The sequence below is a fragment of the Tenrec ecaudatus genome, chromosome 2 (assembly GCF_050624435.1).
Source record: "Tenrec ecaudatus isolate mTenEca1 chromosome 2, mTenEca1.hap1, whole genome shotgun sequence".
Lineage (NCBI taxonomy): Eukaryota > Metazoa > Chordata > Mammalia > Afrosoricida > Tenrecidae > Tenrec > Tenrec ecaudatus.
This window is the reverse complement of record NC_134531.1, coordinates 139,413,163-139,439,280: the sequence shown is the minus strand read 5'-3', so window position 1 is coordinate 139,439,280 and position 26,118 is coordinate 139,413,163. Positions and strand designations below refer to the sequence as shown.

The window sequence follows — 26,118 nt, the reverse complement described above, 5'->3', positions numbered from 1 at the left end:
GGCAAACTCATTCCCAGGGTGTAGCCAGCTGGGGTTGTGCCGAGCTACGCCTTGTATTCTCCCCCAGCTCAGGGCATCCCAGGGTGCAGGTCTGGGCTGCCTAGGTTCTGACCCCATCCTGACCTCCCATCCATCAGCAACTGTCCCTTTGTAAGCAGGCTAACTCATTCTAGAGATGCTAATTAACATGTGTCCTGAACAGGCACAAAAATATGGACCAAAGACCCCAGGGGAGACCTTGGACCCCCCCCCACACCACCACCCTGCCGCTCTTCTGAGATTGTAACATGGCATGGCACCCTAACTAAAGGTGCTCCCCCCCACCCCCCGCCATGTCTCTGGCCACTCACGTAGTTGTCCCGAGCCGACCAGCCTGGGTAGAGCTGCATGTGCAGCTGCCTCTCTTTGCGGGCTAGCTCGTAATACTTGGCTTGCTCTTCCCGAGACAGCGCGTGCCACTGCAGCAGGGTAGGGAGACAGTACAGTGGCAGTCAGTTGGTTGTGCCAGGGTGAAGGTGATTGGGGCCATCCCCTGCCCATGGCCTCACCCTGCGTCCTAGGATCTGGTTGATGGCTGCGCTTTCCTTGAGGGTGCACTCAGCAATGACCTTGGCTCGCATCTCCTTCATGTACAGCATGAAGGCGTTGAGTGGCTTCTTGATGGTTGGCTTCTTGGCCTCCTTCTCCATTTTGGCCTCTGCCTGGGTCTTCCTGAGGAGGGCACACCACATCAAGCCTGCACTGCCCACCTCATGCCACCCCCTCTAGTGTCTGAGATACTGGAACCAATTCCCAAAGAGGTGAGCAAAGAGCTCAGTGACCGGTGTGCGTGCTGGAGTCTAAGGGACATTCATGAGTAAGACTTAACCCCTGCCCCCTTGGCTTAGCCTACATCCCTGTTCATACACCACCTGTCTATCTCCTCTTGCTTTTAAGGATCAAAACAGAGTGGTCAGAGCTCAGGGACCCTTGATGGAGGTGGGGGAGGGGCGGCATCTACTGGGATCCCTGGAGCTCTGAGGCAGCTTTAGGCCCAGTGGGAGGACCTGGGCATGGACAGACCCTGGAGCCCACCTGGAGGAGTAGCTGGGATTCTGGTCTGTTACATTCCTACACCCAACCACCCATTATGGGCTATTTCACTCACAGGCCTCGGTCATAGGGCTGCAGCTCCTGCTTCCCTGAGGCGGGCACGATGGCCGGGTGGGGGATGGCTGCGGGGTGGCCAGGTACGCCCGAGCCTAGCATCAGGGATGGGTGGGTGAACCTGGAGGAGGAGGAGGAGAGTTGACCTGAGGAGTGCCAGGACCAGCCTGTGCACACACCTGGAGGCCCCTGTATGGGACACAGGTGAATGTGCATCCACCCACCCGCGCTGACCTGCACACAAGTATACGGAGATACATACACAGACTGGCTCCCAGCATAGTACACAGACACATTGCAGAAATCCACACAGATGCCATCCGGGTGCTTACTACCATCATCTTCCCCAGCTTCTTAAGTTCCCTTTCTTACCTGCCACCCATCCCTGTGGCTGCCGGGGCCCCGTCACTCTCCTGCTTGCCCCACCCTAGCCTGCCTCTCATGACAGCCAGAATGACCTTTTGAAGACACCTGAAGCTCGTGGCTGGTTCCTACTCCTCGGGCGCAGGAGCAGCCTGCACATCTGCCCCCTGACATCTCCCATCCCATCTTAGTCCCTTGTTCAACCACTGCTCTTCCCTCTGCCCTCTCCCAGGGGAGGCCACCTTTTTTATGAAGCGCTCTGATCCATCTGGTCACCCCATCACCAGATGACAACACTTGACCGCCCTGTCCCTGGTGCTCTGCTGGGCAGACTGGCGTGGACTCGGGCCTCCCAGGCTCTTGCTGGCTTTGCGCTCAGGCACAGGGCGATAGGGGGCCTGTAGGATGACGCACGGACGGGTGGACGGACAACTAGCACAGGGCAAGCAGTGGTCTGGGCACAGCCTCATGTGGGCATTGAAGCCTGGGCAACAGGAAGCAGGCGCCTGGCTGCAGGGCAGGGGACTCACCTGGGGTAGGGGGCGCCAGGGGCTGCAGTGGGGGCGGGGAAGTGCTGTCTATATCCGCAGGAAGGGGACAGGGGGTAGAGAGGAGGGCTGGGCCTGTGATTGGGAGAGACAGCAGTTAGCAGTCTAGCTGCTGGCCAGACAGGAGGGGGGAAGGCTGCCCCAAAGTGAGGCCCCTTGGCCTTGGCTTGGACCACTCCAGGGCTGGAGCTGGGTCCATCCGAGGCAGTGTGTGCTGCAAGCATCTGTCACTAGGGGGCAATGTGGGCTGCATCTGGTCCCTTCTGTGGCCCATGCTGAGAGGACCCAGCCAAGCAGGCCCCAGGCCACCCTTCCAGTGCTCTAGCTCCCAGCAGCGGCAGTGCCAGAGGGTATCAGCCCCAACTGCACACTGCCTGGACACTCCCAGCTTCACCTAGTCTAGACCCTCCCAGAAGCCCTGAGGCCCCAGCTGCATGAGGCACCCTTTTGGGCTTCTTCGGTGCAAGGCTCACAGTGCCTTATTGAGTGCCCGGCTTCTGGCCCAGGTAGTCAGGGTCCTCTCAGTGCTTTCCTGGGTACACAGAACACTGCCTGGTAGGGCTCAGGGCAGAGCTGGCCATCCTCTCCCACTTCTCTCCTGGCAGCATTATGCCGTGCCACCATCCCCCTTGACCCCCAGTCTAAAGTCCCCTTTCCAGTTCTCTCTCTCTCTCTCTGTCTGTGTCAGACATCAGAGTATTGGGCCTGGGAACACTTTCAAGAGGCTGGGGCAGGATCCTGGCCTGGCCTAGTCAGCTGAGCTCTGGGTTGCCCCATGGTTCTCTGATCCTGGGATGGGGAGCTTAAGGGGGGGGGGGAGTCCTGACTTGTATTGTGGAACAATACCTGTGGAAGGGGAGCATGGAAACAGGAGTGAGCTGGCACGAAGATTGCCACAACCTAGAGGGCCTGGGCCACACTATAGCCAGTGAGCAAAAGGCCAAGGAGTTGCCAGGCTCTACTTTAGCGGGGACAGGCCCTGTGCACCCTGGTTGGCTTTTCTGGCCCAGCCTCAACAGACTCTGTAGGTCTGTCCCTCCAGCAGCTCAATCCAGGGCCTGACGAGCAGATGGGGGTAAGACCTGTATCCCTTGTACTAGCCAGCTCGGCAGCAGCGGCCTCCTGGTGGCCCTTCATGCTGTCCTTTCCCACTCAGACCCAACACCTTGCCCAGGGCCCTGTGGCTTCCAGGACAGCCCAGCATCTCCTCCATAGAGACAGGACCCAAGGGGCCACTGTGCAATAGTGCTGCAGGCTGGAGGCAGGAAGGGGGAAATGGAAGGTCACGTGTAGATCAGAGCAGCGTGCCACCCCCTTTCCATGGGTCCATACTCACCAGCTCACAGTGTGAGGGAGCTGTCCCATGCTGCCTGAGGTCAGAGAGTAGAAGCCAGAGAGGTCCGGGGTCTGCAAGGGCCTGTGGACTGCAATGGAGAGGGGCCACTTTAGCCTGTGCGCCCTCCGTGGGCCAAGAAGATCTCATCCCCCTTAACTAGAGGCCCTCGTCGGCTGGCAGGGCAGGGCTGTCCCTGTGTTCCCTATGGGCCCAGTGTGATGAAGCCCCTTGGACAGGCAGGGGAGGGGAGCCATGGGCAGAGGCTTGGATGACTTGCCTACAGGCGGACACTTGGCTGACTGGTGGGCAGTGCTGAGGTCATCAGAGAGGGGGTCCACTGCAGTCTACAATTCGGGCTTCCCTTGGGATGGAGGGATGTCTGGCCCATTTCAGCGCGAGGCAGGCCCCTGCCACCACCCCCATGTGTTGATCAAGCACGTCTCCCAGAGGCCAGTGAATTTCAGAATGACTCCACCTGAGGCTGAAGTGAGTCAGCCAGCACAGCCACTACTTTCCATTTTCTGACTGCGGGCGGAGGGGGGAGGGGTGACGGGGGTGGGGAGGCCCAGGGTTGAGAGTGTCAGCAGTGGAAGTGCCTGCTCCCCTGCTTCAAGTCCCTGTCCCAGCCCTCGGTTTCCCCAGTCCATCTTTCCCACCTCCTTATCTTTGGGCTTCAGAGCCCCAGCTGCTCCAGCTGTACAATGGGCCCAGAGAGGCAACTGGTCTCAAAGTGCGGGGTGAGGCCTCACCTGCCGCCACCCCCAGCCCAGGCCCATACCCTACCTTGCTTCTGGCTGATGTCGGCAGGCGCAGGGCTGGGGTGTGGACTGCTGAAATGTTCGTAGAGAGGGGAAAGTTGGGGGACGCCGTGAGGGGGCTGACTGGCCTTGTTGTGCTGAAAAGGAGGATGGTGGGTGAGCATGGAAGAGAAGAGAGGCCCCAAATTTGGACTTTAGGGGTACAGCAAAGCAGATCCACCATTAGCTGTAAGTGGACTGTCAGAACAAAGGGGTGGGGGCCTCTTGAGCCGCTCGGTGACGCCCACAGTCCCTCCTGCTGGACCTTTCTGTTTCCGTGGCTCACGGGCTGCATCCCTGTCTAGAGCCACCCCTACTCCCCAACCCCACGAGATTCCCACTGCTCACAGCCTCCACCAAGACCTGTGTTCTCTCCCTCCGCCCACTCCAAGCCGGGCACGGGGGTGTCCCCCAAACCTGGCTCTGTCCTGCCTTGGCCCTCACAGATTGCTGACACAGGAAGGGTCCCTTCCTTCCACCTCTAGGGGAGGTGGGACTAGGTGGGGTCTAGCTCTTGCTCTGGGCCAACCAGCATGGCGCCCCCACTTCCTGTTTCCCCAGCACCGCAGGACTCTTACTTTTCACACCAGGTGCTGAGCTCTGTCCTGAGATGACTCAGTGAGCAAGCTGGGAAGGAGGCTCCTACGGAGCAGCGGTGCCAGCCCTGCAGCCCTTGGGCCTGCAATGGTTGTCTTACACAGCAGCCTGGCTGCCCACCCGTGGGGTGCTGCTGCCTGGGAGCACCGATGAATGACCTCTGCCCCGGGCACAGAGGAGTGGATTGACTACAAGTTGTCCAGACTGCTCAGTGTGTCTGTGTGGGCTTCCATTTCCTTTCCTGGGTAACAGGGTTGCTGACCCTTCACCCCTGGTGTTGGGGTGAGGAAGCCTGGGGCAGGTGCCTTGGCTATGAGGGCCCGGCCGAGGAACCTGGGGGTGAGCTGGGGCATAGACACTCCCACAGGGCACAGGCTCCCAAACTTCCCCACAGCCCTGGTCCCCACATTCCTGCCTTCCAGGGAGCCTGGGGCCAGGCCTCAGGCCTTGGGCTGCACACCTTCCCCTTAGATCTTGGGAAGGTGTGGTCTGCGGTTCACCCACTAGTCCACTAGGAGGAGCCGACCCCGGGCGACGGAGCAGGCCGAGTCTGTCCACCCGCTGCTCTGAATGTCTTGTTTCCACAGGGTTGGGAGGGCTCCTTCTGGGCTGCCGTGGGACTGGCACCACTGCCCCTTTCTGAGCCCTCACCTGCTGGCCCGGGGCAAGGCAGGGAAGCATTCTCACTGGCTGTCCACTGGGAGACTGTCCTCACCTAGGCCTGACTGACTCGACAGAACATGCTGTGTGGTTTAAGAGAAGTTACTCGTGTCTCTGGGCAGCCCTGAGCTGCTGTAAAATAGGTTGTGAGGATCAGAAACAACTAGGAGCTCAAGGGCTCACGTGCCAGATAGTGAGGGAGGCACGTCCCAAGTCCCTCCACAGGTCAGGAGGGGGCCCTGAGAAATGCCACTGAGGGACGCTCCCCTAGGCACCCCGGCTCTGACGATGGAAGGGGGTTGCCATCCCTGCCCTGTGCTGTGATTTTGTTCTCCTGCTTTCAGCGGGGTCCCAGGCTGCTGCACGACCAGGCTGCCTGGGTGGGCTCTGTCCTTCACCCCCACTCTGATGCCAGGCACGACCGTATGGAAAGGAAGGACCATGGGATTGTTCCGAGAATGCTCTGAAGACCTCTCTCACCTGTAAGACACTAAGGCGGGTGGGTGAAAGGAAGTGGCAGGCAAGGAAGAAAGTTGTGGCCAGGGCAGCTCGGGCTGGACGTGCACACGTGCACCCGCAGGTGCCCTGTCCCCTCTACAGGCCAGGTGAGGCGTCGCACATTTTGCAAGCCCCAGGGGACAAGCAGGTGTCCCTCGCTTCTCCACTTGGACCTCCCCTGGCTCCTGCCTCGTCTTGCTGGTCTGGCTCTCTCTTGGTCAGCTGGTGGCCTTCCCCACTGCTGAGTTCAGCGGTCATTTCTCAACTTGCGACTGTCTTTGCTTAGCTCCCAGAACCCCCTTGGTTCTGGCACCCTATCCTCTTCTTGCACTGAGCTGGCCCTCCGCCCCCACCCTGGCTCCTAGGGTGCTCTCCTCGGGGTCCCTGGCTGGTAACACCTTCATTTGCCATAGGAGCTTCAACGTGAGAGTCCCACAGAGGGACCCAGGGAGAGCGTTCACCCCACCTGCTGGGCCCCGCTCCCAGGGAGAAGGCTGTAATGGTCCCTGGGGCCCAGGCTGCCTGCCTTCAGCTGCTACCAGGTCTGGCCAAGCCTCATGGTGTCCAGGAAGCTTCCCCACCATCACAGACTCTTGAGCCCTGCCCCTTAAAACTGTAGCCTAAAACAGGAGTTTTGCCATCTGGGGCCAGGAAAGGCCAAAGAAGACACGAGACTGGCCCTGGACTCGACAGTGAGACGGCCACTGGCAGCAAAACTAAGGGAATTATCAACTTATTGTGGACAGTCTACGCGCCTGCCTCGGAGAAGGCCCTGCCATCCGGCTCCTGGCTCCCTGGCTCGGGAGACTGCAGGCCTGGCAGGCGGAGTGGGCAAGCCTTCGAAGCAGGGCTAGGGTCCCGGGACAGTCAGTCCTGTAGTCTTGACTCAGCGCAGAGTTGGAGGGTCTCCATGGCCAGTCTCAGTAAACCACTCCTCCCTGGGGAGGGCCTGCATTGCTCCCTGAGGCCTGCCTGGCTGCAGCACAACACAGACTGGGCCCAGGAAACTGAGGGGTGGCCAGCCCACAGCTCCTGGCCTGGCACGTATGCACATGATGGGAGCCAGGGGTGGGGGGTGGGAGGGAGTGGTGCTAGCAATGATGCAGTGGGCTCATCCTGCCCACCAGCCTCCCTGGGAACCGGGGGGAAAAGCCTCATTAAGCAGGCGTCTCCAGCCAAACCACAGAAGTGCGGGTGGGCAGGGGCGGGGCAAAAGTCCACCAACAGCTGGAGGCCCTGTGGCGGCCAGGCTTCAGGGCAGGGCACCGAGGGGCTGGCCAGCCCTTCCCACATCCAATGCGGGCGGTCTCTCGGCCTGATGGTGGTAGCCAGGGGGAACCGTCTGGCTCGCAGCCCAGTGTGTCCCACACCCCCTCAGCCTTCAGAACGTCCCGCTCCAGGGCCTCAGCACAAGGCTGTCCCAGGGCCAGGCTGCCCAGACAACAGGATGGGGTCGCCTGGGGCCTGGCATATCTATGGGTGACTGCACCACCCCTCCCCACTCCTCTGGTGACCCTCCCCCAGGGAAGGAGGCAGGCCTGGTCTAATGGTCCCACCAGCCCCAGACATCTCTGGCACAACCTCATCTCTATCTTTGAGGCCAGAGTGCCAAGCACAAGATGGGCACCCAGAAAGTGTTCCACAGCAGATGAGCCTGCAGTAGAGCTGTGGCCTCTGCCTGTGGCTTCCACTGACCGCCGCTGCGAGGCCCTGCTATTCCAGGATGCACCAGAAGTCGGGGGGGCCTTCTCGGTGGCCCCCCCCCCCGTGACTTTGTCCAGCACCAGGCTGGCTGCCCTGTTACGGGGCTGGCTCCCCATTGAGGAAGGCCTTCCTGCTCCAAGATGTGGCCACACGGGCTCAAGAGCTGCTGTCCCAAAGGTGGTCCTGGCCCTGCCTGGGAAGCCCTGGGGTAGAGTCGGGGACTCCTGAGGAAGGAAGGGCTGGTCTGCTCTGAAGTGGAGCTTGGGCTTAGCTGGGTGGCCCCCACTTCCTGCAGGTTCAGGTGAAAAATAAACACAGTCGGCGTTTTCCTGCAGCCGCTGCGGTCGCCGGCAGCGGCGTGTGCTCTGCGCACCCTGGCCACCAGCAGCAGAGAAACTCCCTCGCCTCTGACGGTTGACTCTGAAAACCCCCAATTGCCTAGACCCACAACACTTTCCCAGAGAAGAAAGTTGCCATTTCCTCTGGCTTCGAGAACCCAGAGGGGGGTGAGGTGGGGTGAGGCCCAGGGAGCTGCAGCCCTCCCAAGAACGCCTCTCCCAGGGGGCTGTGCCAGGAGACGGGGGGGGGGGGGGGGGGCACACACAGGCACAGCCACCAGGATGCTCAGCGGGGTGATCAGGATGTACTGACTGTGCTCCTACTGTGTGCTGGGCCCTGACAGTGGCATCTGCTACTCACAGAGCTGAGCGCCTCACAGAGCTTAGCCCAAGCCTTTTAACAAGCCTGCTCCTATCCCCACTGGATAGAAGAGGAGACTGAGGCATAGGAAAGTGACCCGGCTGGTGAGTAGCAGAGCCAGGATTCACCTGCCACACTGCCAAGGCCTCACTGTGGGCCAAACAAGGGGAGAGGACCCCAATCCCAAAACCACCTTCTCCAAGGTTTCCAGAATGCACTTCCCTGGGGGTGGAGGCTTGACCATACTCTGCCTGCTTCCCTGTCATCCGGGGCCAGGGGCCAGCGGTTGAGGGAGATGGTTGGGCAGGCCAGTATAGCTCTGGTCTACCTTTGCCCTGCTCACCCCCCAACAGCTCACAAGGCCTTGTGGCTAGCCCCAGATACCCAGCTCTGCCTCCGTGCCCTTATCCCTCGGTGCTCTCCCTGCCCCCAAGACTTCCAGCACTCCTGCTGTCTTTTCCCAGGCGGGCTCCTCCTCGTCCTGGTCACAGCCTTGGAAAGGCCTGCCTTTGCCGTAGTATGGCAGGCGGGGTACCGCCAGGTGCAGAGGTCAGCCCGGGAGTCCCCGAGACTGCGTGCTGCTCTCAGCTCAGCAGACCTGCTCTAGACTTGTTTCATCTAGGCCTCTCTGGACCTTGGCGTGCCCCCACCCACTCATCTGCCACTCAGCTAGGACTTGGAGTTCCTTGGGCGCCTGATGGCTGCTCCAGAGCTGGGGAGAACCCTCAGGAGCAAGCCTAGGGGAGAAAAGGCAGTGGCGGGTCCCCCGAAGCACTTCAGAGGCAAAGCTGACGGGTGGGCAGGTGGGCTGGGTAAAAGGGCACTCTTTACATGCTGAGCGCGCCGAGGTTAGGGTGACAGCCCTTTTCCAGGAAGGAAGGAAGGAAGGCACTCTCCTCCCCACTGTACCCGTGGGGAAGGGCGGATCCATGAGGCTGGGAGCCCACGTAGCCGCAGTCACTCAGCCCTCAGCACAGGAAGGGGACCTTGGTCTGGGCCCTGGGGTTCCAAGCGAGGAGGCCAAACATACCCTTCTCTCGCCCCATCTCAGTCCAGCCCAGACAGCCAGGTGGTGGGCTCAACCAGGAGCGCCCCGCCCCCCAACTTTGCTTGGCAGACCTTCATGCATCTCCCAGGCTTTCCGATCTGACAGAGTCCCCCACATGGCAACCCTAGCCCCTGCCAGGAGAAAACCAGGAGAAAATGTGGCCTTCCTCTGGAGAGATATAGGCTCACATGGGCCCCACATCCTGGGGCAGACATTCAGTACTGACTGAACTTCAGCTCATCACACGTGGCCCTGGGCCACCTCCTATGCACAGGCCCACAGTGCTCCTGCTCAGAAAGCCCCCGCTAGTTCTCATTTCTCTGCACTGCCAGGAGCTGGGCTTGTCAGCCCTTCCCCCACCTCCCACCCTGGTTCTAGATTCCACCCTCACCCTGATTCATACCTCCAGGCCCTCTACCAGCCCCAGGCCCACAAGCAGTCAGTCCACAGCTGGGCCCTGGCCGAACCACTGTCAAAGGCCGGTGTGCTTCAGTGCTGGGGTGGTGAGAGGAAGCTTCCTAGCAGGGAAGCAGGCCCCCCAGATCTTCCCATCGGTGGGTCCTAGGACCCCACTTCAGGAAGAGGGCCAGGCTGGAGGAGCCCTAGCCCCCGCTCCGGGCCCAGGACACAGTGCTCTCTGGGGGATGGCCCACAGCCTCCTAAACGCCCACAGCGTGCTAACCAGACGCCCACCACAGGGCATGGAGCGTGGCTATGGGGCCAGTGGAGCTGCACAGGCTAGAGGATGGCAAGGCCACACCCATGGGCCAGGAGGGTCTGGGCTGCTGCCATGGTTGTAGCCAGGTGCCTGTCAGTCCACCAGCCACCTGGTCTCAACCTCAGCTAAGGGGGCCCCGCCACAGCGGTGGCAAGGCCCGGGGTGCCTACGCAAAGCCTTGGCAGACCACAGGCCTGCCCTCGGCCCGCCCCTCAAGCACTGTGGCTGCGGCGGTTTCTCTGCATTTGTTTCCCTGCGCTCTCCTTCCCCGTTTGAGGTGAACGCCCCTCAGGACAGGATGTTTTCAGAGGAAAATACGAGCTTCCGGGAGCTGCTGCAGTTGAGCTGCCCACCGGTGCTACCGACCCCGGTTCAGGGATGTGCAGCAGGCCTGGCTGGGCAGCCCAGGAGGAAAACACCGGGGCGGGGGCCTCGGCAGCCTGCAGGAATCCCACAACGCTAACCAAGCCATCTGGTTCATTGCAGGTGAGCCAACGAAGCAGAGAGGTTAGGTGCCTCACCCGAAGTGTGACAGCCAGCAGCACTCTTGGTTTGGACCCAGCCCTTTGGGGTCCCAGGGAAGCCCAGGAACAAGCAGTACCAGGGACCACCCCAGCCTGCCGAGCCAGGCCATCACCATTTTTACTGGCCTTTCTTCCCGGAATAAGCAGACCCGCAGCTTGGGTCTGACCTCAGCCCGGCCAACGTGAAGCATGCTGTCCTGGAAGTGGGAGCCGTCGGTGGCAGGAGGAGCTCGCAGAGCGCTCCCTCCCACAGGATCTAGCCACAAGACGGGTGTGAGGGCTCTGAGGCACGCTGCTGCCCGGAGGCCAGAGCAGGGGGGATGCAGGGAGATGGGGCTGTGAGACGGCTGGGAAAGGGAGGGCAACGGGGTCTCGGACTGCACTCTTGCTGGGTTTAGTCCAGCCAGCCTCTGGGAAGCAAAGGCGAAGCAGAGGACAGCCCAGGGGGACAGGTCTGACCCTCCCGACGACTGCTTGGGCGTCTCACTGGATCAGGGCTGATGTATGATCCGAGACAAGGGGCGGAGAGGGGCCGCTGGAGCTCTGGCACGTGAGTGCACCCACCTTTCATCAGTGCCAGGAGGAGGCAGGGCTGCCGACGGACATAAAGGCCTCTGGGGGCCCAGCCCCCACCCCCAGATGTGGCGAGAGGGGTTCACACAAAACCTCACCCCTGGTTCTAACAGTATAAAAATACGAGGGGGTATCAGAAGCCTGCTGGAGAGTTTCCATCATGTTTTCATTCCATGTTCCCACAAACATTTTGAAGCCCCCTTACACAGGGGTGTGTTGGGTTGCAAATTGCAAGGTCAGCAGTTCGAAGCTACCAGCTGCTCTGTGGAAGAAAGATGAGGCTTTCTACTCCCGCAAATAGTCTCACAAAATCATGGGGGTAGTTCTACTCTGTCCTATAGGGTCTGTGGTAGTTACATAATCTGGTGTCAATTTGGGACTTGAGAGGATTAAGAGTGACGGAGTGGAGTCTAGTCTGTCAATCAGATTGTAGCCAATGAGGCCTCTGTGTGGGCATGGCCTTCTGAGAATTCTGGGAAATCCAGTATTTCCTCCTTGGAGGCAGGAGAAGACTCTCTCTGTTCATTCCCTAGGAGACATTGCAGCTGACAATACACATGGACTATGCTAGTGCCCTGAGCTGGAGAAGCCACATGGACCTACCCTGGTGCAACCAGACCTCTGAAGCCGGAGAAGCCACGTAGACACCCCTGCCAGCACTGAGATGCTTACAATGTCACTGCATCCAAAGACCTTCTACCCACCGGCCTGTGATCATCCTGCATTCGGTGTTACTGCATGTGTTTTGTGAGTCTGAAGAGGACTTTAGATTGGCATCGGACATATGGGGTAATACCGGCTTGGACTGGACTGGGTTGGGATGCTGTCTTCATGTACAATTACCCTTTATATAAAACGCTCTCAAACACATGTGAATTTCCATGGATGTGTTTCTCTAGTCTGCCCAGACTCACACAAGGTTGGCATCAACTCCATGGCAGTGGTTGGCTATTTGAGAGGATGCGCAAGAGCCCGGAGGGGTGAGGAAAGAGGAAAGACAATGAGAGCCAGGTGTTGGGGCGTGCAAGTATTATTGCTGTTTTCTAAAGGGAATACTTGTCCATGTGGCCTGAAAGGTAGGACAGCATGGTGGTGGTAAGGGCAAAGAGCAGAGAACCAGAGGGCCTGGGTTCAAATCCTGACTCTGGCACGTACTCTAGGCAAGTTAAGTATTCTCTTGAAGCCTCTGTCCGGTTCCCCAACTGTCAAGTGTATATGCCTCCCGGGGTTGCTGGGAGGTTAGATGAGCTCATGTTTACGTTGGTTAATATTTTAAAAATTAGTTAAGAGCAACATAAACAGGGTCACATGATCTTTCCTCAGCTGGTAACCCGAAGGGAAAAATCCCCTTCTCTTTTCATCCTTTTAAACAAGCTTTTTGAAGCCCCCTTGGCTGCCAATGTTCACTGCGGCTCTATTCACAATAGCCAGGTGACAATCACCCACATACCCACAACAGACGACCGGAGAAACAGGGCCCCCCTAGCAGCAGTGCAGAGGACACGGCATGGTGTTACGCTCCCGTGGGGGCGATGCCTAAGAAAGCCTATGGGCAGTCCTACTCTTCCACACATGGTGTTCAAAGTCACACACCAAACAACCAAACACGATCAGCCACGAGAACAAAAGAAAAGTAAGTACAGCAAAAGCAGAAAACTAAACCCCAAAGCAAGCACCCAGAACATCCAGAGGCAGTAGAGGAACTGAGCAGAGTGGCAGGGCCCAAGGTCAACACCAACACAGCAGCTGGTCGTGAGAAATCCCAAGGGGGAAAACATGGAAACAGTTCCGGTTACAATAGCACCTACAGGAAGATGCCTAGAAATAAACTTAACTAGGGACAGGGCAGACTTAAAACGATGAAGCTTTGCTGCAAGAGATTAAAGGACACTTAAGGAAATGGAGAGATGTTCCATGTTCATGGATTGGAAGACTTAATATGGTTAAGATACCAGTACTACCCAAAGCAATGTGTATAGTCCACATCATCTCCCTCAAAATTCCAGCAGCCTTCCTTACTGAAATAGGAAAGCCAACCCTTAACTTTATACAGAAAGATAAGAGGCCCCCACTTGGTAAATCAAGGTGGAAAAAGAAGAAAGTGGGAGGACCCACACTTTCTGATTTTAAAACATATACACACGGTACTGGCAGAGCAACAGGCACACAGACCAACGGAGTGGAACTAAGAGTCCAGAAAAGCCCCCCCCCCACACACATTCAAAACGGATGAAAGACTTAAGATTGTGTCCGCTAAGATCATAAAAATTCTTAGACGAACAAGCAGGGGTGATGGTGTCCAGTTTAGCTGTCAGTGCCAGGTCAGCTAATAGCGAAAGACAAAGTCATTACGTGGGCGTCATCAAAATGGGTAACTTCTGTTCATCAGAAGGCTTTATGAAAAGCGTGACGAAGCAAGCTACTGAGAGTATCTCCAGAGAGCCTATGTCCGACAGGAATCCAATCACCAAAAAACCGTCAACAGCTTACAACAAAAGGGCAAACCACCCAAACACAAGATGAGCAAAGATCTTCACCACAGAAGGCCTTTGGATGGCTACCAAACACATGAGCAGGGGCTCCCTGCCAGGCCATTTGCCGTCAACTCGTTGCTTGTGAGTCAGTTCTGACTCATAGTGACCCCTATAGGACCAGATGGAATGGCCCTTCTTGGTTTCTGAGACTGTATCTCTTTCCGGGAGTAGAAAGCCTCATCGTTCTCCCAAAGAGCGGCTGGTGGTTTTGAACTGCTGACCTTGTGGTTTGCAGTGCAGTGCATAACCCCTAAGCCACCGTGGATGTGCAAATCAAAACCACAACAAGAGGTCATTTCACTCCCACCAGGAAGGCTAAGGTGAAAAACATAAAAAACAATGCAAGTGGGTGAGGGAATTGGGACATTGGGGGTCCTTATCCTGGCTGGTGGGAAGGCAAAATGGTAGCTCCACTGTGGGGCAAGTGTGGCAGTCCCTCAGAAACACTAAGACTAGAGCTACCACGTGACCAGCAGTTCCACTCCCACGAAGACTTGAAGGCAGAGACTCCAGAGCCTACTCTAAGGGGACTTCAGAAAGTTCAGGGAAAAATCCCATTTTCATCTTTTTAAACAAGCTTTTTGAAGCCCCCTTGGCTGCCAATGTTCACTACGGCTCTATTCACAATAGCCAGGTGACAATCAATCACCCACATACCCACAACAGACGACCGGAGAAACACACAAGGGCACGTGCATGTGACGGAAGGGGGCCTTGGCACATGCTACAATATGGCGGAACTCGAGGCGTCATGCTGAGTAAAGTCAATAACAAAGGGGCGAATACTGTATGACCCCAGTTATATAGAAAGACAAGAAGGGAAAATGTACGGACACTAAAGTTTATTGGTGGCTATCCAGGGCAAGAGGGATGGAAGATAAGAGGGTCTGATGATGATGGAACACTCGCATTAATCAGGCTGCGCTGCTGGTCCCTGTAACGACTGTTAATAAGTTGCAGACCTGTAGAAAGTGGGGTGAACAACCATACAGAAAGTAGCTGCCGGGCTGGTTACTACAAACACCTCATGGCTGTTTCTTTGCTTCCGAGGTTCAGGGTCATGGTTTCAGGGCCAGCCAGTTCATTTGTTGAATAACGTCCTTAGCGCTAGCTTCTAGTTCATGGTGGCGTGCCTGGGGTCTGAAAAGTTCGCAGTCAACTCTCCGAGTACAAGAGGACTTCAATGGAATGAAAAGATAACGGGCTCTTTGGAGCCCCTCATCCAATTGGTCTCTGCTTACCCGAGCAACAGAGAAAGTCGAGGCAAGAGTAGGAGGGTCTGAGGTGTGGCTAATTGCCTCCTTTCCACGAGACCAGAACTGGATGGTAGCCCGCTAGCATTCCTGAACATTTTTATCAAAGATTCCATAGAATACTGATCAAAAGTGGGAAAGGGTTCAAGTTTCAAAGACTCTAGACGTCCTGAAGCTGAGGCCAGTGGCGATCTCCCAAAACTACTGTCCTGAGAAGACCTTAAACCAAACATCTCCTAGTCATCTTTAAGTTGAGTAACTGAGTTATTGAAAGATTATAACGTTCATACGCTCTTTTAATAACTATCTGTGGCTGATCAAATTGACAACAGCCACTTGAACGATAAAATCGGAGCTTCACGGAACAGTAAGTTTATGCTAAGGAGCCCTGGTGGTGTAGTGGGCTATGTGTTGAACTACTAACTGCAAGGTCAGTAGTTCGAAACCACCAGCAGCTCTGAAGGAGAACGCGAAGCTTTCTCCTTATCCAGAGCGATAGTCTGGGAAACTCACGGGGGCAGGTCCACTCTGTCCTGTAGGGTCACTGAGAGGCAGAATCCACTGATGGCAGTGAGTTTGGGGTTTGGGTTTGATGGTTGTGTAAACGAGGGGGGAACGACTTAGAAATCAACAATTTATCTGTCACTATATTGCAGCAATCGTTAAGAACAATAAATTAAAAAACAAACAAATCCAAAACAACAGATAAATGAAAGAGCAAAAATAAAAAACTCCCCGCAGTTTTAAAAGCTAGCGAGCGAGCACTTTGCTCCCACACAGCTAAGTAGACTGACTCCAGGCCGCCCAGATATCAGTTGAACGTGCCCCACAGGGCTTTCAAGGAGTGGTTTGCCGGGCCTTTCTTCCAAGGCACCTGTAGTAGACACAGAACACCTACCCTGTGGTTAGCGGCCAGGTGTGTTAACCATTTGTTAACCATCTGCAGCACCAGGGGAACTCCTAAGCTCATCCCTGCAAAACCAAATTCACTGCTACTGAGTTGATTCCAACTCACGGCAACCCTGTGGGCCAGGGCGGAGCTGCTGCAGCGGGTTTCCGAGACTATAACTCTTAGACGGTACAAAGCAAGCCTCACAGGCTGGTGGCTCCCAACTGCTGGCCTTGCGAAGTGCAGCCCAGTGTTCTCCTGAAAAGTGTACGTGACGCCAGGCCCAGGGCCAGGAGCCCGCGGTTTCCCCTTGGACCATTCATTGTCCTAATGGTGCAGACTGAGCTCCTGGCTGGCCCGCAGAGGCCAGGGCAGTGGGCAGTGACGGGAGACAGAGCGTGGCAGCAGTAAAGATGCTGTCCTCCAAGTGGCCCTGGGAGACTGGTAGGCAGCTGTTGCTCCCAAGCAGCTTTCCCATGGGTGGGGGAGGAGCAGCCGCCCACACCCAGCCTCCTCCATCCAGCCATTCCCAGTGACTTGGGCCAAACACACTTTCTAGGCCAGGCCAGCGCCATCCAGGGCAGTGGCCTGGCCCAGAAAGGTCAGAGGTAGCTCTGAGCAAGCCAGGGCATGGTGATAGGTAGGAGGGGGCAGCTAGACAGCCACCCTCCGCCCTGTAAAATGCTACTTTATTCACGTTTCCAGGCGGCATTCCTTCTGGAAACCCTGGGCTCCTGTCTCAAAGCCAAGAAACTCAGCCCTGTTAGCATGGTCACCTTGGAGGGGTCAGCGAGAGGCCAAGTCTTTCCTTGGGGCCACAGGGCTCCACGGTCCAGGTCATGATCCCTGCCAGGTGTTGAACTAACAGCCTCCCCCCTACCGTACGTATGTCCCCGAATTTCAGGGGAAATAGGGAGGAGCACCGAGGAGAAGCAAAGGCTCTGGGGGAAATGTACCCAAGGTCACGTCTTTACCCCACTGAGCCTGGGTTCCTTTGTCTGTAAACTGGGAGCAACGAGAAGGCCTACTTTCTCAGCTCTCCAGGTAAAAACCCTGGGCGCAAGGCCTGGCGCCAGGGAAGGGCTTAACGTACATCACTGCCACTGTTACTTACTATGTCCACGGTCCTGACCGCTTCTGTGGGCCAGAGCTGTGAGGGCCCTGCGGAGCCAGCCGTACAAGGGCAGCTGTGGTGGCCCCAGGCTGGCAGGTCCACCACATCACTTTCTGATACAACCGCCTTCCTTGACACCCCCTCGAGACACCGCCATCAACGTCTCGTGGCCTTGGCTTTCCCACACCCTGTGGACAGACTCCCCCAACACACACACCCAACAGGGTCATCCACCACAGCTGGGCGGCTCCTAGGGCACCACGCTGCTTCAAAGTCCGCCAGCAAGTTCTGGGGGGGCTGCCCTCAGCGCTGCCGTCCGGCTCCCCTGGCCCAGGCTGCACCAGCAAGCTCTCCAAGGGCCGCTTCTCAGTGTGCCCGAGGGCCCACCCAGCCCTCCGCCTGCCTGGCCACCGAGGCCGGCCACAGAGCCATCTGATTTGAATGAAACTTCAAACTTAATGACTTTCATGCTGGTTATTTAAAACGCGATGTAATTTTCTTAAACACCCTATTATTTCCTTTGATAGCTACAAAGCCTCCCCCAATCCCATAAGCATGTTTATTTTTAGGGAAAAGGGTGGTTTGCAGTTGGTCAGAGACCATGGGAGAGGGAACCCACAGGCAACAAGGCAGAGGCCATGCTGGAGCCACACTCAGCTCTCCCTGCCTGCTGGGGATACTGGGGGGCTGGGCAGCCCTGTCCTTCTCAAACCCGAGCCAGTGGCCCTGGGGGGTAGGTCCTCCTCTGGCTGGCCCCTGGCCCCTTCCCAAGGTCTGTCTTCATCTACAAGATGATGGCCTTGGGGTCTCCAATGAGCTTCCACGATGGGCCAGGTATGGATGGGGCTGGGGAAAGGGGCCCGGCCAGCTGCCCCTTCCTGGAGCCTGTGCAAGGGCTGCCCTAGGTCAGGCCTCAGGGCCAAGCCCCAGACAGCTGATTTCATGAGATCTGCTCCAGGAGCCTGAGGCAGTGGCTGCCCACGCCGGGAGGGTGGGCAAGTACAGCCCTGTGGGCCAGGATCCCTGGCACGGGAGCTGGCCTGGGGGGGTGGGTGTGCATGCCGAGGTCAGCTGAGCCCCACCAATGTGGGGTGTCCTCCGGGAGTGGCTATTTTTAGGTCCCAGGCTTTCATGTGGCCGAGTGATGTGGCGTTTACAAAGCATCGGTAATGCGGGTAATGCGTTTCAGATGGCTGGGCCCGCTGCCACGCGGGCCGGGTCAGACTTAGTCAGGACCGCCTGGCCTAGTCACCCATCACCTGTGCCCGCCCTCTGCCACCCCTCCTTGCCAGGGGGTGGAGGCTGGCTCTCAAGCAATCCTTGCAATGAGCTACGGGTCCGGCCATCTGCCTTCTCAGTCCTCTCTGGCCTACAAGGTCAGGGGTCACCACCCCTCCTCTAAGGAAGGAGAAACAGGCCCCAAGGGGCCTGCACATTCAATACAAATCACACAGTAGGGTCAGGAGGTGGTCCCCCCATGCCTAACTTCCTTCCCCACCACAGCCCACGACCCTCAGGAGCAGAGGGGACAGCATGTGATCACTGGCCAGGACCAACCCGGACCTGGTGCGGTGGGTAGGGCCGTGAGTGTCCAGACCCCCGGCCCGCTGCTCCCTGTGGACGGTCTCTGCAGCACAGGTGGCTTTGGGAAGTGACTCGGATTCCGCCCTGGAGATGGCTGGTCAGCTTAGTGGGTGGGGAGAGGGGTGGGGGGTGGACAGGGAATTAGGGGACGGGTCTTTGGCAGAGTGTCTGCTTCCTCTGATCACTGAGGGGGGGTGTCTGGCTGTGGGGTCAGGCTGTGGCCAGGTGGAAGGCTGGTATCACCAGCCAGCCTCACTCTGTCCTCCAGAGCAGTGGATGGGCACGGTCCAGGCAGGCAGGCCCCCCCATGGGAGGGACAGGCATGGGGCCTGCAGCCTTCCCACAGTGAGGGCCAGATGCCCACCCTTCAGCTGTCCAGATCAGGGCTCTCGACTAGCAAGGGCACAGATGCCCACTGCCAGGGGATGGCACTAAGAGGAGTCCCCACACTCCATCAGGGCCAGAGGGGGCCACCAGCCCCTGAGTGCACCTGGGATGCCAGGGGAGACTGCCAGCTGTGGTGGACCCAGGCCACACCCTATAAAGGGAGAGCAGTGGTCAGCTTCCCAGGTCCAAGCCCGAGGAGCCTGGGCTGGCGCTGTGTGATGAGGCAATGCCTGAGTCCCAGGGGCCTCCGCTCGGCCAGCTTACCCAAGGTCCAGAACTAGACCTTTGGGCTCTGTGCTCCTCAGACAATGGGGCCAGAACCCAAGACTGCGTGATCCCAGAGAGAGGGTGAGAATCGAGTAAAACAATGGGGCAAATGGAAACATCTCACCTTTGAGGCACTCTGAAGTACCCCCACCTCGATCCTGCCCCCTCCCTTGGCCCTGCTGGTACTCCACCCCCGCAGTTCCCCTGTGCCCCCTGCCCAGCTGCCACCTCTGCCTGGCTCAGCCCTCCCTGCCCAACTCAAACCATCTGTCCTGGGCACCGCCCTACCCTTCCAGGATGCCAGCACACACTGCATGTGCCCACCGGCCACTCCCAGGCTTGGAACCAGCGCTACTTCATTGAAGTCGCATGCCAGGCCCTCGGTGCTGCCCCCAGCACACACAGCCTTCCCCACTGGCAGGGTCCCAGGCCGAGTCTCCCACCCAGAGTGCCTTCCCACTGCTCTGCGGGGGCGGGGGAGGGGAGCGCCCAACCCCCTCCTCTCGGGAAGCCCCTGACTGACTCCCTCACCTGCACCCCTGACCTGACTCAGACTGGGCCTCAGGTCCAGTGCTCTCTCGGCTTATACCCGATGGCCCAAACCACTTTCTCTCGGCCGGACAGCTGAAGCCTGGAGCCAAGGCCACCCACACAGGATACGGAAGAGCTCAAACAAACGCATGGCCTGGGAGACCACGCCGCCTCAGAGCATGGCCAGGGCCCGGTCCAGCCTCAGTGCCAGGGGTGCCCCCCTCCTGAGCACAGCCTTTGTCACCAAGGGCACGCATACCCCCACGAACAGCTTCCACTCAAGAAGCACATGAGCATCGCAGGGTCTGTTCCAGGCATCCCATCACCCAGTCTCCTTCCGCTCCTCAGGAACACATATCCCCATAGGTATCCTCACTCTCCTCATTTGTCAGACAAGGAAACTAAAGCCTAGAGAGGTTGAGTCACCTACCCAGGGTCACACAGCCCAGGAGTGGCAGATAGAGCCCTCGAGGATGGGTCTTCCGGACTCAGTGCACTCCCTGTCCACTCCTGTAAGAGGCTTTGGACAAGTCCTTCCCCTGACCTGGCCTTCCTGCCCCACCTGTGGGCATCTTACTCAGAGATCTCTGCGCTGTGCCGTTGGGGGCAGGGGCACCCCTGCGACCTGAGAGAACACCTGTTTCCTCCAACGGAGCCTTGTTTGTGCACAGAGGCAGGAAGCCACCGGTCACAAGGTAGGAGGGAGTGTTACTGTATGGCTTCGAGGCTGCGGCTGGCTGAGGAGGGAGGCCGAGGCAGCCACCACCTCCCCCGCTGCCCAGGACACCCTGCTCACTGGCCCTGGCCCCGCCTGGCTAGCATGCAACTTTAAACCAGGACCCACAGAGCCCTACTTCCAGCGTGGGATGGGGTGGTGGTGGTCTTAGACCCAAGAGAGGATAGGCTGCTGGGGGCCTGGGGCGGGGCCACCTTCACCTAGGGCGCTCTCCTTCAATACTATCTATTCACAGCAGCGTCTCAGAGCAGCTGAGGGACAGGGCAGAGCTGCTGTGGACACTGCTCTCTGGGGAAACGGGCCCAAGGAGACTCCATGCAGACACCCGTCCAGGGCTCACAGTGGGACCCCAGGCCTTGGGAATGTTCCTTCCACCCACTGGGCTAGTACCTGTGGAAGAACAGGCTCACCACCAAAGCCAAACACGCTGCCATCAAGTCGATTCTGACTCATAGCAAGCCTACAGGGCAGGGCAGAAATGCCTCTGTGGGTTTCTGAGGCTGGACCTCTTCACGGTGCGTAGAGAACCTCATCTTTCTCTCATAAGGAACCTGGTGGTTTCAAACTGCTGATCTTGGGAGTAACAGCCCAAGTGGGTGTAGCCCACTACACAACAAGGGGCAAGGACCAGGCAGGTGGCCCTAACGGTGCAACCACCCCAGCCTGCTGCAGGGGCAGGCAGGAAGCCTGGCTCTCTGCAGAGGAGGGGAGGGGGTGCTGCAGGCTGGGCTTCCCTCCCAGGGCGCTCTAGGTTCTGAAAGGCCTCAGGAGGTGGGCGCTGCCCTCAGAGCAGAGCAGACACAGTGGGGTGGAGGTATTCAGAACCATACAGTTTCCCGAGTCGGGAGAAGCACAAACTGAGCAGTCCAGTCCCTTCGGACTCACAGCCACCTGTGCAGGGTTCTGAGGACGCTGCCCATCTCCACAGAGGCCACCTCCTCTCCTCTGCGGAGTCTGAGCCAGTGGGTCTGAATCACCGCCCTTGCGGTGAGCAGCCTAACGCCTAAGGAAATGCACATCAAAATAACTTCAAAGTCCCATGCCCCACCTCACAATAAAGCATTGTCATCAACAACAAAGACCCAACTCCTAGCCAGCAGAGCTCCAGTCTGCAAGGGCTGGCGTGGCTCAGACCCTGCTCAGAACCCGCAGGGAGCCAGAGAAAGCTGCCTCTCATGCACTGGGTCCTCCCCGGGAGGGCTGCGCTTTGGGAAGAGGAACTGGAGGCAAACTAGAAGCCTGGTGGGGGGTGTTACAAGTCACAGGAGCTGGCCTGGAGGCCTGCCAACATGCACCCCACAATTCACTGTCCTGCAGCATCCTCCAACTTTGCCCTGCAGAGCCTGCTGGAATGCAGATCCCAGGGGAAGCATGGGGCAGGGCAGGAGGGTCCTCACTGGGTGGCCCTGGGGGAGAACATCTGAGAATGGCTCGAGGCTAGTGTCCTGGAAGGGCTTTCTCCTTTGTTCTTCTAGAGCAGTGTAAGTTGCTAAGCTTTGCAGTGGGAGAGGCAAGTCTCCTGCAGCTGGACCTCTTTGCATGATTTGGGGAAGGGAGGAAGGTTCTTCGTGGCTGTGGCTCCCACCTTGGCCTCAGGGCAAGACAGGAGCTGGAGGAAAGGCCCGCCCAGGGCTGCCCTCCAGTTGCTCAGCTCCAGATCCCTTGGGCCCAAAGTAGTTACCTGGAGCCGACCCTGGCCCCAAACAAGCCAGGGTACCCTGTGCCCAGCCACACACTGGGGCCTCCCCAGGCCTTTCACTCACTGCCGCTCCCACTCGACCCCTCCCCACACTTCTACGTTGGGAAGGGGGCTTCCGTTCTGCAGATGAGGAAACTGAGGTCCATCGATATGAGGGTGAATGGGCTGTGTCTGAGTGTAGAACTCATCATAAATTGGTGCCCAAGCCTTGGCCTTCAGAACCACCGTGCACAGGAGCAGGAAGCCCAGGCCTTGAGGGAGGTGGGGGGAGGGTCTGGCTTGGATGGTCACCAGAGGCCTCCTGAGGGGTGACATCTGAATTCAGCGCAGAATGATGGAGGAGGAGGAGGAGGAGTCGGGGCTGGAACTCCCAGTCACGGGAGCCAGGGCAGAGGTCTTGGGGTGGGAAGAACTCAACTGTCATGAGGGGCAGGACCCCGAGGCAGCGGCTGAGGGGAGAGGGGAAGAATAGTCGCAGGGCCAGGGCACCTGGGGATTTACAGATGGGTGAGCAATTTGACCTTATTCCAAACGCAACGAATGGGGACCCCTTGTAGGGGGTGAGCGGCAGGAGCTGTGTTCTGATGTCTGTTTATGAGAAACCTTTGGCCCTTGTGGAGTCTCGTGTGGGTGGGAGTGGGGGCAGAGTGAGGGACCCTCCAGGACTGTTCCCGTCACCTGGGTGAGAGACAGTGAGGGCGACACTGAAGTGAGGTGGGAGACTTAGGGGCACCATCTGCAGGGGAGCTCATGGGTCACAAAACTCTTCGGCCTCCAGGATCCTGCTCTATTCACCTGCCTCCCTCCTCTAGTTGGGCACTCCCAGAAAATAGCCCTGCTTCTGGTCCACCTGGGTGCCCAGAATCTGCTACCCAACCTGGTGGTTCCCTTGCCAGGCCTGGTGCCCTGCTGTCTCTAACCGCCCCAGCAGGGCCGGGTGCACTGCTCCCTCTGTGGGGTGTGTGAAGAGCTGGGTGGTGCTCGATACTCATGCACCTCTGCAAAGCTCCCCTGCCTGAGAGGCTGGCCAGCCACCAGCAGCACTTCCTTCCTCTGCCCAAGCCTCACTCATACCCTCACCTCCTGCTCCCCTGGAGCACATTTGCATTGCCCTCACCTGGAGCCTGGGCCTCAGAGTCCAGAGCATGACCTTGATGGCCACGAGCCCAAGCCTGAGTCCACTGCCTCAGTGTGGCTCCTCTGCCCTTGAGCTCATGCTGAGGCCTGGCTCGTGAGGTGCCCAGCCCCCAGGATGGCTGTGGAGATCAGGGGCAGTGACGACAGTTCCAAGTCCCTGCAATAGCCCAAAGCTCAGCATTTTCTCCGTCATTCAAACACAATTCACATGCGATGATATTCCCCATCGGAAATTGTGCCTGTCGCAGCTTTTTAGCAGATCCCCTAGGCTGTGTGACCGCCACCACAGTCTAATTCTAGAACACTCTCACACCTCGAAAGGAGACCCTGGAACAGCCACTGCCCATCTCCCCAGCCCCTGGCAATCACTCACCTACTTTCTGCCTCTGGCTATGCCTAGTGGGGACATTCCATCAGAATGGCTCAGAGCCCAGCACCCTTCCAGGCCACAGGAGGGGTCTCAGAGCCGCTGCCTCATCTCAACATGAAGATGTTCTCCAGAATGACAGGCGTGGACACCCCAGAGCCGAAGTTGCTCTAAGGACTGATGCCTTACTCATCCCAGAAGCGCTCCACAACCCCAGACCAGGACCCGCTCACTACTGCCACCTCAACCAACCACAGAGCAGAGAATGCAGACAAAGGCAACAACAAGGTATGGAGACTGGCCTGGGCCAGCCACTCTCTGCAAGCCTATGTTAGATGCCTGACAAATAGCATCCCTGAAGGAAACATGGACTTCTTTTCCCTCCCCAGAACCGTACTTCAAAAAAGCAAGTGCCCAAAATGAGCAACCTTTTTGGAAAGAAATCTCTCCGCCCGGTGGCAGCTGGTGGCAAGATGGTCCTGGAGCACACTGAGCTCTTGATAGCGTCTGTGTCTGTTCTGTGGGACCCAGGGGGGCAGCCGCATGGGCAGGAGGTGCCTGCCAGGGGTGTGCCCCTCCCATCTCAGAAGGACAAATGATGAACCTTGAAATCCTCAGCAGGAGCACTGGCTCCTTGGACCCCTTCAGAGAGGGCCAAGGGACGGGCAAAGGGCCCGGTTCTAAGGCCATGGGTAAGGGCTGGGCGAGGTGCCTGGCCTCGCCACAGGCTGAGGAAAGCACGGCTGCAGAAGCCTCCAGAGGCAGTTTGTGGGGCGCTGGACCCCCACAGGGGTCCCAAGAACCTCACAAAGAGGATCGTTTCTGGTTCCAGACACATGAACCTCAAATCAGATAATAAATGTGCTCCCCAAATATGGTGTCAATCAATATTGTTTTCTCAAAGCCACACAACCCTCTGAGTAGCGCAAGCGACTGCCTTCCGATGCCATTCCTTTAACCATCCAAGATGTTGCAAAGAATACCTCCCACACCGCCAGCATCCACAGTCCTCACCCAGGAACCCTCACGGAGCAACTGAGGCCCGGGGCCCAAAATCCATACCAGAGGCCCCCTCCTCCTGCATTCCCTGAGGGCAGGCCGGGGGAGGGCTTGCCGCTATCGGTATCGGAGGGCCTGACACATGTACTACAGCCTGAGAAAGACTCCAACCAACGTTGGGGGCTGAAAATCAATGTCCCAGGCAGAGGCAGGAGGGGATGTGTCATCCCCGCCCCCTTGATTCTGCCTGCTGGAGTCCACTACCCACCTACTCTTTGACTGGAGAGTGCTAACGGACACCAAATGGTCCATCACCCACACCCTTACAACAGAATGAGCCCCTCCTCATCACCCCACCACTGTTTGCCCACCCACACCATTCAAGGAACCCGTGTACGCTGCCTTTTGCTGCAGGGCTGCGGAGTCAGGAGTGGCTGAAGAGGAGTCTGGCCCACTGGAATGTACCTGGGCACAGGTCTTTAGTCTGTTCATGGTGACCACAGTGACCAGTTGTTGGGACAGTAAAGGGCTATGTCAACCTTACCCCACATCTTGTGGGGTGTGGTGCAAAAAACCAATTTGCTAAGCGCACCCTCTTGCCAGGTGGAGGATCTTTGGGGAGAGCCACTATATCAGGAGCCAGGGTGGGGGACAAGCTCCGCTCACACAGTCTTGGGAGGAAATGAAGCAGCTCATATCCCGAGCCAACCCTGGAGCAGAAAGTCAGATCCAGACCACTGAGACCACCACACTTTTTGACAGATGAGGAAATAGGAGTCTAACGAGCAAGGGGTTCATTCAAGAACCGGCCGTCTGCCAACCTGGGCTTCTGTTGAGTTCTCTCTCTTTCTCACTGTTTCTGAGCAAGAAACAGTGCTCAGAGGCAACTCTCCCGGTCCCTGCTCAGAAGCATCCTGGCACAGCCGCCCTCTCCTCCATCACTCGCCATTTCAGTCACTGGCCTGCATTGGTCTCACATCTGAGCCCAGACCATAGACCCTCAGAGCCCCACGGCTGGCATTCATGATGTCTAGCTGCCTCTAGTCTTGCTCCCAATGAACAGTCTGGGTTTTGTTTTTGTTTTAAGCCAGTGCCAGTGGTTCTCAACCTTCCTAATGCCGCGACCCTTTAATATAGTACCCCCCAACCATAAAATTATTCCCGTTGCTACTTCATAACTGTCATTTTGCGACTTTTTTCCCCGACTGTTATGAAGTGGGCAACCCCTGTGAAAGGGTCATTCGACCCCCCCAAGGGGCCGCGACCCACAGGTTGAGAACCGCTGTTTTAAACTCTGCTCCTCACACTCTAGGTCATCTGAATCCACAGACAGAAAGGGATGGTTCGGAATCTTTTCAAAACTCTGGCTACTTAACATATTCAAGATTAGCAAATTCATGAATTGTGTCC

At 57.8% G+C, this 26,118-nt stretch overlaps 1 protein-coding gene across 3 annotated transcripts in view; it reads right to left on the bottom strand.

The window, feature by feature from the left end:
• Nucleotides 1-26,118, bottom strand: part of TCF7 (transcription factor 7) — a 32,560-nt gene that overhangs the window by 4,740 nt on the left and 1,702 nt on the right. For 2 of the 3 annotated variants that reach the window (XM_075541547.1, XM_075541549.1), the window contains 6 exons: nt 4,177-4,288; nt 3,394-3,481; nt 2,040-2,132; nt 1,148-1,267; nt 549-711; nt 351-458 (listed from right to left, as the gene is read on the bottom strand). In XM_075541547.1, coding sequence (XP_075397662.1) covers nt 351-458; nt 549-711; nt 1,148-1,267; nt 2,040-2,132; nt 3,394-3,481; nt 4,177-4,288 — 684 coding nt within the window. The remainder of the gene's footprint in view (nt 1-350; nt 459-548; nt 712-1,147; nt 1,268-2,039; nt 2,133-3,393; nt 3,482-4,176; nt 4,289-26,118) is intronic. The other variant, XM_075541548.1, reaches the window with a different exon arrangement.